This window comes from Dunckerocampus dactyliophorus, chromosome 20 (genome assembly GCF_027744805.1).
Source record: "Dunckerocampus dactyliophorus isolate RoL2022-P2 chromosome 20, RoL_Ddac_1.1, whole genome shotgun sequence".
In the NCBI taxonomy this organism is placed as follows: domain Eukaryota; kingdom Metazoa; phylum Chordata; class Actinopteri; order Syngnathiformes; family Syngnathidae; genus Dunckerocampus; species Dunckerocampus dactyliophorus.
In genome coordinates, this window is record NC_072838.1 from 4642543 (window position 1) to 4653659 (window position 11117).

The 11117-nt window shown below is 44.1% G+C and overlaps 1 protein-coding gene across 1 annotated transcript; it reads right to left on the reverse strand.

The window, feature by feature from the left end:
* Positions 1-121: 121 nt before the first annotated feature.
* eif3eb (eukaryotic translation initiation factor 3, subunit E, b) lies at positions 122-10439 on the reverse strand. The gene is made up of 13 exons (XM_054763725.1): positions 10329-10439; positions 9854-9971; positions 9507-9624; positions 9393-9435; positions 7234-7338; positions 6947-7072; positions 6759-6883; positions 6556-6682; positions 6384-6485; positions 2123-2232; positions 1952-2054; positions 1733-1867; positions 122-375 (listed from the first exon to the last, which is right to left on the reverse strand). The coding sequence occupies exons 1-13, from the start codon at positions 10416-10418 to the stop codon at positions 337-339; spliced, it is 1341 nt and encodes a 446-aa protein (XP_054619700.1). The 5' UTR covers positions 10419-10439; the 3' UTR covers positions 122-336.
* Between the last annotated feature and the right edge of the window lie 678 nt (positions 10440-11117).

The following is an 11117-nucleotide window of genomic DNA, read 5'->3' on the forward strand; positions in this document are numbered from 1 at the left end:
GTTACCTATAGGCAATATTCCAAAACTAGTACACATTACACAATTCATAGGGAGACACGTCACACAGCAAACAGTGAGGCAATAGCCCCATCTGGTGGACAAATAAGAAAAACACTTTACCCAAGAGGCAAAACTTTTAATGTTGAGTTGACATTTTCTTCTGCTTTCAGAATATGTGGGGTATAAAACAACATTTGACCTGAAGAGGATAATAAACGGGACATATCTGAAAGAGCAGCACCGGATGACTTGTGTGACACCTGTTGGAGCTTCGGAATGACACTGGAGGATGAACAGAGTCTAGCATCCCTCAAAAAGCCACTTTTATTTCTGTTTTTAGTAGAAGCCGGAGTCTTGAGCAGCCCAGTTTGGCGTCTGTGGAAACGAGACAGTAAGAACAAAAGTTGAGTAACAGGAAAAGCTGAAAAGTCTTCAATGAAAAAGGAGGTGTGTCACAAGTGGTGCCCAAAGGGCAACCCGGGGTCCATTTGCAGCCCACATCTCATTTTTATTGGACTGCGGCATAATCTACACATAAAATCAAACACAGCTCTCATTAGAACTTTGCACAGAAAAAGAAAAACTGGGAATGGTCCCAAAATGGCTGACCACCAGTATAGGCTCTTTGATTTCCATGCGTCCTGTCATGATTAACGGCAACACAAATTCTTTGCAAGCTTATCAGTAAGTCAAAAGCCAATTTAGTAGCACATACAGTAAGACTTCTCTGAAACTTTATGCTGTTACTCCAGGAAGTGCACCTTTTTTTTGCTACTAGTCAGTCGTCCCATGTCTCTTCGCAGGTCGAACATTGCGCCCTCACTCTTTTGCATTTATTTAAAAAATTTAAATAATTGCTGTTTTGTGGTTGCCTACAGCCTGAGGCAAAGAAATGTGTATTCAAGAGAATTTTACACATTCTTGGCCTAAATTAAGCATTTTCAAGCATAAAATGGCTAAATGAACTAATGTAGTATTTTACACTGGCCACTTGGTGTCACTAGTAACAAAAGCACCAGACTTGATCAGCGGAACAACAGGCTTTTATTGCACATTTAAATTACCTCACAACAGGCATAATAACGTAATCATCATAATCATAACACTGGCTTCTTTTGTGGCCGTAATCTAGCTAAAACTCAACTCTGAACACCCAACGTCACTTCCTGTCCACATGTCCAAAAGACATTTATTGCAACACATGCAAACACGAGTCTTATTAACGTCTTAAGTGGCTTATTTTCTCTTATGTCCACTATGTTGGGTAAAAAGGGCTCTCATAATGTTAAAAAATCTATTTAGAAGGTCGTAAACATGTTTACTATGCTTTTAACTACGAAAATATTTGGCTCATAAATGAGTCCTACTTCACGGCCGTGTCTGGAACCTTTTAACTTCGATAAACCAGGGATTACTGTACTACTATTATCTTTAAATAGGCACTGTTTGTACTAGGAAGGCTTTGCTACACATAGTAAAATATAGCCGAGGGCCCTGCCAACTATCCGTCAGAGTTAGACGTGGGAGCTCTAAGTTTGATCATTTAGTTTTTCTTCAGACACATAACTGCTGCTAAAAAGGTTTTGTATAGTAAATGTAATTCCCTGTCACGTCCAGATGGCAGTGGGCTTTTATGGATGATTACATGATAGACGGCATTGAACTGTGAGCGGTCTTTCAAATACTTTTGTATGCAAATTAAGTGTTTTCACAAAGCATGGTCACAGTGTACCTCATTCCTATTGCTGTGCGCCACCTTCTTCTCAATGTTCATGGCCAGCATCTGGCTGCGGAAGGACAAGCTCTTGGTCTTCTCGATGACCTGCTGGTAGGGCGACACGGCGTTGTTGCCCATCACCACGTGACCCTGCAGGGGACAGACAACAGAAGCAGCAAATGAGCAGCGAATTCCCAATGGGTTTTCTAGTCTGCATCGGCTGCGTGCGCTCACCAGCTTGGAGTCGATCTTGGCGTCAAGCCTCGCGTTACGGATGAGGTTGACGATCCACCTCTCTGCCTCCTCGGGCGTCATGTTGAGCTTGTCGGCGAGCATGCTGAGCAGAGAAGAGGACAGGTGAGTCAAGGAGAATTTGCGTTTAAATAGGAGTCATCTGACACGCACCTGATGCTGATGCACTGATGGATGCGGCAAAAGGTCTCAAAGATGAAGATCCGAGCGTTCTCGATGAAGTCCTCAAGACACGCCACCAGGAAGAAGTCGTTCACGAGAACCTATAAGAGGAACACATGGTCGTCATCTCATACAAACCCTCCTGCTTTCAGTCATGTTATAAGCTAATAAAACATTTGCACAAACACCATTAAATATTCATCCAATCCTCTACATACACATTACCACTACCAGGCATTACTAGCAAACGACTCCTATAAACCGTTCATATCAAGTCATTAAGCTGCCTTTTGGATCAAGTGTGTGTTAAACTGGGGATGTTTCTGCACTGTCAGCATATCTTATCCCTAAATGTCTGTTTTTTTATAGCAACCCAAAACCGTCAACTGGGGTGTTTGGCCTTGTTGTGTCTTGAGTAGAGCTTCATCACTTGAAGGCATTATTAGTGTCAGACTGTGACAGGCAATGTGTTTGGCACCATTATTTGACAGAGATGATAATATCAACGCTTATTGTACAACCATTATGCTACACTCCCACATAAGCGTTTCCATTAGATTTGTTTGTTTTTTTTTTTTAGTAATGATCAGATGTACAATGGTGTGTACGTTAGCTCTAAAATGAGCATACACTGACATGGAGCACCATGAATGTCTTCTTTGTGCGTGTTATAATGCGCATGTAGGCTTCTCTACTGCTGCCCAAAATGAAACCCACACGCGCAACTCCGTAACTTCTTGTGCAGTTGTTAAATCAGGTTTAAAACATTTGACACAAACCAAAAAGCTCCATTTTACTCATCCACACACAAATGCTGAGTCCGAAGTTTCTGAAAATCTCCACTCACTGCCATTTATGATGATTTGATAATGAGATTATTTAACCCCTCCCCAATCACCACAGATAGATTGCAGTCCTGTGGGAAACAGTCTTTCGTTTATAGCGGTTAATTGGTTCCAGACCAGACCGTGTTAAATTAATTTCAGCTAGGATTTAATGTTAATAAATTGAATATTTTCGTAGTTACAGCATAGACAACATGTTTATGACTTTCTAAATTTTTTTTTTTTTTTTACATTAGAGCCATGTAAACATGAAATAACAACCCCATAGTCACCTTTACACCCCCATTATTCTTTGTTTACATCACATTGCAACTTTTTTTCTGTCCTGTCCAGCCACTGGGGCAGATAGTATTGTTGATCTAAATGCCCTTACATGCTATAGAGATTTGCTTTGCCAGGGAAACGTGTAAGATACTCTTCCCCTGTTATATAGATTTTATTTGACATTATGTTTATTTAATGCAAATTTGGAGCAGCCGGACCGGAGCAGGAGGGGATAGAATAGAAGAGGAAAAAAAACAGGGTGCGGCAAAAAGAGCAGGAGAATACAGACAGACAGACATTATACACTGCAACTCTTTTTTTTTTCTTCTTTCCCCTGTCCTGTCCAACCTTTAAAGCAGATAGAATTGTACATCTAAATGCCGTCAAGTGCTCAACAGATTTACTCTGCCAGGGAGAAGTGTGATATACAAATCCTCTGTTATACAGAATTTATTTGACTTTGGTGCTTGTTATTAAGCACAAAAAAAAAAAGACAGACAAGAGACAGACAAGAGACAAGGACAACAGCAGCAACAACAATTGTGACAAGAACAGAACAACAGAAACATACAGAACTACATCAGCAAATAAATGTCTGTGACAACTATAAAGACGAACAAGGACATAAGGACAAAACAATATCAACAACCACAATGACAATGCTGTCAATGACAATCACACATAATAGCAGTCATGAAATTATGAACCATGATAGTGATTACAATGACAATACTGCATTGAAACAGTCACACACAATTGTAGTAATGAAATGATTATCTATGATAGTGAACAGAGTGATAATTACTGTAATGCACATCAATGTAAAAATAAAAAAAACTATAGTCATACTGCTGATATCACCGTCGCTGTAATAAAACAACATAACAACACCCTGGTTAACTCAGTGAGTAATGTGGGGAAGTACGTATGTATGTACATATGCACACTCACATATGTGAGTGTGCATATGTACAGGTATCTCTGTATGTGGGGAAGACTTCATATATATAAAGGTGCAAGAATGTGTGGGCGTGTAATTGTCACTGAGAATGCATGAAAGGAAAGGGGCCCCCCTCCACCTCCCAGAGAGCCCCGCCCCAAATAACCAGGCCGAGCCCCCGCCGCCAGAAGGCCACCAAGCCCACAGGGGCAGGCAGCACAAAGATCAGTGCCCCAAGAGCCAGCCCAGAGAGCCCTCCCCCCCGGGAAGACCAGCAAGGGGCCGAAGAGAGGCAATCCAAGCCAAAGACAGGGCACCGGTGGGCCGGAGGACAGCCAACCCTTGAGACCAGCGAGAGATCACACCCCACAAAGGCAGACGAGTACCGGGGGCCACAAACCAGCAGGCCCAGAGACGCCCCCACAATCGGAAAGAAGCCCGCCCACACCGGAAGCGCCAACCCCCCCAAAAATAAATAAATAAAATAAATAAATAAATAAAAGTACACACACGCACGCACATACACACTCCTACGCCCCCACGAGCACGCACATACACACACGCGCAAGCAAGCACACACACACGCGCAAGCACACGCGCGCGCACACAGTGGTCGACTGCCTGACACCCGGAAGCCTATCCCCCGTTGGTAACCCAAGGAGCAGCGGAGCCGGGGACCCAGACATACAATCCAGAACCCAGGCGCGCAGAGCGCGGATCGCCGGGGAACAGGAAGACACCAGGCCACACCCTCCCAACGGTAGGACGCCGCCAGCAAGGCAGACAGAGGAGCCAGCGAGGAGGAAATCGGGAAACTGAGCAAGCGGGCGAGCAGCCAGGCGAACCACCACACAGTGCCAACCGACACCCGCGGGCCAGGAAACCCCGAAGAGGGAGCGGGAGCACCGCACCCCAAGCCGCAGGGAGGCCAAGCACCAGAGCCGAGAAGGCGAGACCAGCCGACGGACCCCATCAACCACCAGAAGCCAGACCAGCCACATGTCACCAGAGCTGACAGTGCACCACCCGCGCACCGGAGCCCCACCCCCGACAAGCCCGCAGACAGACCGGGGGAGGCAAGGACACAGACAGCGGCCCAGCAGAGCACAAAGCGCAACGGCGACAAACGCCCAAGCGCCTGGCAGAGCACAACCCCCCCCAGCGGGCCCGGCCCCAGGGCATACGCCCCCCCACCCCTACCCAGGCCCACAGTACCCGCAAGCATGACCAAACCCCGCCCCAGCAGCCGCCGTGGGGGCTTGTGGTTGCTCCGCTGTGGCACACGGGCCACCCACAGCACCGGCACCGCCCCCCGGAGATCGCCGAACCCGCCCCAAGAGCACAGAGGCGCCCGCAGCACGTGTCAGTCCAGGAGAAGCACCGCAAGCCGCCCCCCCCGGCTCAAGCCCCGGCATACACTGCAACTCTTATGCGGCGAGCTAACCAGTTAGGCTCAAATGTATTTCTTCTAAACATAAGCTAAAAACTTACCACTTCCACATGGGATGAGAGAAGAACTGTTTTTTTTTCATGTCAGACATGTCATAGCTGACTTCATGCAGTGTTAAGCTAATGTAATGTAATGTCTCAATGTTTTATTTCATTACTGCCTCTTAGTGACCAGAATATTACATGTCACTTTTATTTTAATAGGTTTTGACTAACACACCTCAGTCTACCACAAAACAGCCATCATTTATTAACCCATTTCTGAAAAAAAAAAACGCAATATAGCGAGGGAGCGAGTCACAAATGGCCCCTGTGCCACACTTTGAACAACCCTGCTTTAAATTATCCTTTAAGATCCTTCTTGTGTCCAACTTATGACTTCACTTTTTTTGCACATTGAGGAATTTTAACCATAGCAACCGTAACGGCATTGACCTGTCTTCATCACTCTAGGTACAAAGAGAACAAACAAACCCTCTGACAAATGACAAGCTGCTGCGCCATTTTCCGAAAGGATAAGCGAGCCGCTGCCTTGTCGTCACGAAGACGCTAAAACCCTAAGCGATGCGAGCACCAAGTGTACGTGCAATGTGGTCCTGAGTGTGGCAGCCCGCATTCAAAGCTGACAGCTGTTACGCTTTACGGATTCATTGAGGGGGAGTAAAAGTTAAACACAGGGGCAAATGAAAGGGGCGGGTCTTCATGCAGCAAATGAGGACCATTCATGAGTGACAGACGGGAAATTGGACCTTACCGACTCGCACTCCCTCAGCTTCTTCTGGGCACTGTCAAAGTCGAAGTTGACGTAGAGACATTCCACAAACTCGGTGATGGGGTCCTTGTACGTGTAAGACTCCTACACACAAAACGTGTTTACTCGAGGGCAGGCACGTGCGGCACTCATTCAGAGGCATCCTCCACCTTACCTGCTGAATGACCTTCACCAAGTCTTTGAGCACTTGTCTGCGCTTTCGCACGTCTTTGTTGGTGATGACGGCGGTGGTGAGGTAGCGCAGGATGTGCGGGCACATTGTCTGGATGGCGTTCAGGTACCTGCAAGATGTGACATTTAAGGACGATAATGGGAGCGTGTTTAATGCCAAGTGACATGTTTACTCTGACCACTCACTGAGGCTGGTAGAGGAAGAGCTCAATGATGTTGTCTCGGCCTTTTGGGTGGTTGAAAAAGACAAAGAGGGACCAGTGGATGAGCCATGTCCTCTGCTGGAGCGACTGAAGAGGAGAGCTCACCGACTGCAGAGGACGACAATAATGACTCTTCTGGTTCAAGTTGGAGGAACAAATATGCTTACTTACGTTGTTATCAATGGTCTCTCTCAGTCGCGTCAGATCCTCCATGGCGGCTTCCCAGTTCTGCATGAGAATCTCAGAGGCCAGCTTGCCCCAGAGAGAGCTCAGGGCGTTCCTGTCTGTGGACGGAACCTAAAGGCAGAGCCAAATAGTCAGCGTACAATACAGCACGTACAGATGCGTAATAAAACACATGCAGTGCAACCTCTGCAGTCCAACGTTATGTTAGAGGCTCCGCTGTACTGACATCTATTTTGAAGCAAATAAAATAAGTTCTGTCTTGTTTTTCTTACCAGCACACGGAAGAAGTAGAGGTACTCCGCAGCTCCAGAGTAGTTTCCGCACTCGTACTGGAACTTGGCGTACCTATACAGGGTGTCCAGGTATTCTTGGCGGAACTGAGGAATCGCAACAGAAAAAGATGAACTACTATTATTTGGTGGGGCTGATGTTATTTGAATAATTGGCCATGATGCATTTCATTTTTATGCACGAATAACAAAAATATATTTAGAAACCGTCACAAGCAAGACGAAGCCACCTGCGAATGCTTTTAGATGGGCAGCGCACAGCAGCCCACTCAAGATGGCAACACTGATCCCTCCTGCGACATCTTCTGGCAGATCGGGTGTGCATGATGTGTGTCAAGAAGCCGAATTAAGATGCCATCTACTGTACAAAGTTGGACTGGCCTGCTACATTCACAGAAACGCTCGTATGCTCGTTTGCTTTCCTTGTCTCTGTTTACCACACAGGTTTGTATGACAAGAGGGTTCACTCTGCATGCGTCTGTGCGCTTTGGTTCTATAAAAAGGAAATGAACCGAGAGAGTGAACCCTCCTGTCAGCCATTCAGCCTCTTCGTCCCAGTTCGTGGAGGCGAGGCTACTAGTGAGTGGACACAGAGTACGAGAAGCAAGTTAGCAAGCAAACGCCAATATGAATGAAGGCACAAAAGCGATGGTTTCTAAGTCGAATGCCACAGCCCCAGTATGGAGGTGCAGCAGAGCCTTCAATACTGACAGACAACACTTTCTGAGGAGTAATCCAGTGAAAGAAGACGTGTCGAAAGACATCAGAAACATTGTATTTGTACAGGTATGCGATCCAGCACAAATATGACCCCCTACATTAGTTTAACAATACACTACATAACTGCATGTGTGTGTTTATTGGAGTGTTCTTTTTCCAAACAGACAGACATTTACTGTTTTTGGTTATGATGGTGATTTTTATTTAAGTGCAATTTTTGCGAAAAAGTTTTTTTTTTGTCTTTTTGGTTTGTTTCTGTTATTTAAAAATGTCTTGACATTCCAATTACAAGGCTAAATACGCTTGAGAATTTAAAGTTTGTTTTTTATACGATGTACTCACATTATTATGCCATCTGATTAATGAAAAAAATGGTCTAAAAAAATTTCAATATCAATTGACAATTTGTAGGATAATTATCGACAGACCAAGATAGCGCCAAAGCTGGGACCACCACAAATAAACACATGTATGTACATGCATTTCTGTCTCTACATGGACGCGATTACAATTTCTCATTGCATTAATTACGTGGCAGTCACCTTTGTGGACTAATTAGTGTATCGAGTGCTTTCTATCCTGAAAGTTTGCAAAATGTCACAGAGACCGAGGGAGAGAGAGACAGAGAGAGAGAGAAAGACAGAGAGAGAGAGAGAGAGAGAGACAGACGGAGATAGAGAGAGAGAGAGAGAGAGAGAGAGAGAGAAATACCCTATGCTCTGCGTTGATGTGGTAAGCTAAACTTCAGCTGCCTCCTTAATAAGAAGACATATCACTCTACCTTTATCAATGGTGCTGTTGGGTCCTTTTTAAAAATGTCAAATTTCCCATTTGTGGAAGCAACTCTCACACGCACCTCCATTTTCATGTCTCCTAGCTATAATGGGAGGCTACCAGCTGATGCTAAACAAGCCCAAACACAATGACAGCCTATCAATGTCCACTTTTGGGTGTGACTGACCATTGTTTCCCAACCCCAACAAGTCAAGCAACAGAGCCCAATACATAAAAACAGATTTTATAAAAAGGCAACTAGCATACAGAAACAGTAAAAAGTTAGACATTAAAAATTGTATTAAGGCAATATAAAAACACTAAATGATGGTAATTAATATTCGTAATGAATACTTTAATTTGCCCCCCGTAGACAATAGCACATAAATCCCCTGACTCATTATTCATATATGTCTTCAAAAATAAACACCAATATGCTCTGACAATAATGCAGTAAAGTGCCAGTAAATAGTGCATAAGAGGTCCTTGTATCTTCAGTTGCAAATCTCGAGTGAGCAATGAGGTCTTGTTTCCTCTGCAGGCAGCTAGTTGTTATGGAAACTGAGTGATTGTTTCTGCCTGCTTTGTGATATTAGAAGCCAAGGGCAGTTAGCAGAGGGAGTCACTGATGACATTTCAATACTCACGTTGTGTTTGTCAGATAGGTACTCGAAGAGCATCCTCCCGTCTCTGTTGCGCGATAAAAGACATGTTTAGCCACGACTGTAATGTTGTTATATTTTTCTGTGTAGGATGCTGACCTTGTGGACTGCATTTGCCGTGTTGTCTCTGGGTCCTCAAACATCTTGACAATTGGCACAGTTTCTGACTGGAGCTGCTTCAGCTGAGCCACCACGGTGGTCCTCTTCTCCCTCAAAGCTGCCGGGGACAACAGTTAGCAAGAAGAGCACACACAGCTTTAAAAGTGTAAGACGTCAGTGTGTACTTGGTTGGATAAACATGCCATGTGAAACAGTTTGAGAAGCTGCAACCAACTACTGCAGATTGCACAACTGCTCAACTCGATCTACAGTTTTTTTCATTATCGTTTTCAATTGAGACTTTTTCCATGCCAAGGCATCACCCTCTGATTGGCTTGTCTACTTACAATGTGGGATTTCCTTGTCAGGATAAAGGTTTGTGTACACATCCATGGCAAAGTCCACCATGTTCGTGTCGCTGAGAAGATCCAGCTTCCCTTGGAGAAGTTCCTTTTCATTGTAGATCTGGTTGCATGAAAGACACACACCGAATCACACAAACCGAATACACGATGCTGATGCATAGCTAGCTAGGCTAACAAACACAGATAACAAATAAGTTGACAACAGATTGAAGTCAGACTAGTTGCTGCTCTGACAGCAAACTAAAGTAACACATCCATATAAAAAGCAAAAAACTAAAACGGGAGGGATTATTAATAATTATAAAATTTAGGATCAAGTAGGCCAGCTACCTAGCCAACGTGACTGGAAGCTAACAGGCAGTGACGGATCGGCTTATCAACACATTCCCCGAATAAAATGCCCGAATAAAAAAGCCGCGCTACATTAAAGTCACATCCGACAATGAAATAGACGCACCTCTTTTACGGAAAGGAATTCCAACAGAGGGAAAACCAAATGCCGGTCAAGAAAATGTGCTATCTTGGTTGTCAAGTCGTACTCCGCCATCTTGGCTGCTTTGAAAAGAGAAACTTTATTGACCTAGCGCGGTTTACATACTGTAGCAACGTCACGTCCTTTTGTAGCCTTTATTTGTTATTGGATTAAAAAAAACATTAAAAACGCGGCTCTAATTTTGTGAATCCAGAAATGGAACAAAAAAATGTTCACTCCTAGTGTGCAGTGTTAAGGAAAGTGTGGCAGGATGGTCCCTCGTGTTGCCACAAAAGGAAAAGAAAAAAAAAGAATGAACTTTTTAAAAAGTAACAAAATAGAACTAAAGTTTATTTTCCTGTTTAAAAAAAACGTTAAAAATTAAAACCAAACAAATTAATAAATAGAAAATATATACATTATAATAAGTGGATGAATAAGGATAAGTAAAGAAAGACACAGAACAAAAATATATAAATACTGAATTTTACCGAATTTCACATTTCATGAGTAATTTCTGCATATTGATTAAATATTAACATTCACTGAATTAACTGTATTGATTATTATTGTTGAACTTTGCATCATCTATGTTATTATTGTAGAGTTACAGTTAATTGTTGACGACTTCAGCGACGGATGCCAGCCTGTGAGGCTGTGTGAGTGTACTCCCTCTGCCTTAAGAGCTGTGCTGAACACGCGGCTGACAGTTTGGGTTTTTAGCCGTGTGGTCAGCGCTCTCGCCTCCCATTACGAAGGTCCTGTGTTCGAGCC

Coding starts and splice junctions, on each gene's coding strand:
- eif3eb (XM_054763725.1), bottom strand. CDS start 10,418: ATGGCGGAGTACGACTTGACAACCAAGATAGCACATTTTCTTGACCGG. Junction 9,625..9,853: donor TGACAAGGAAATCCCACATT/GTAAGTAGACAA, acceptor TGTCCCCGGCAG/CTTTGAGGGAGAAGAGGACC. Junction 7,073..7,233: donor TCTACTTCTTCCGTGTGCTG/GTAAGAAAAACA, acceptor CTCTGCCTTTAG/GTTCCGTCCACAGACAGGAA.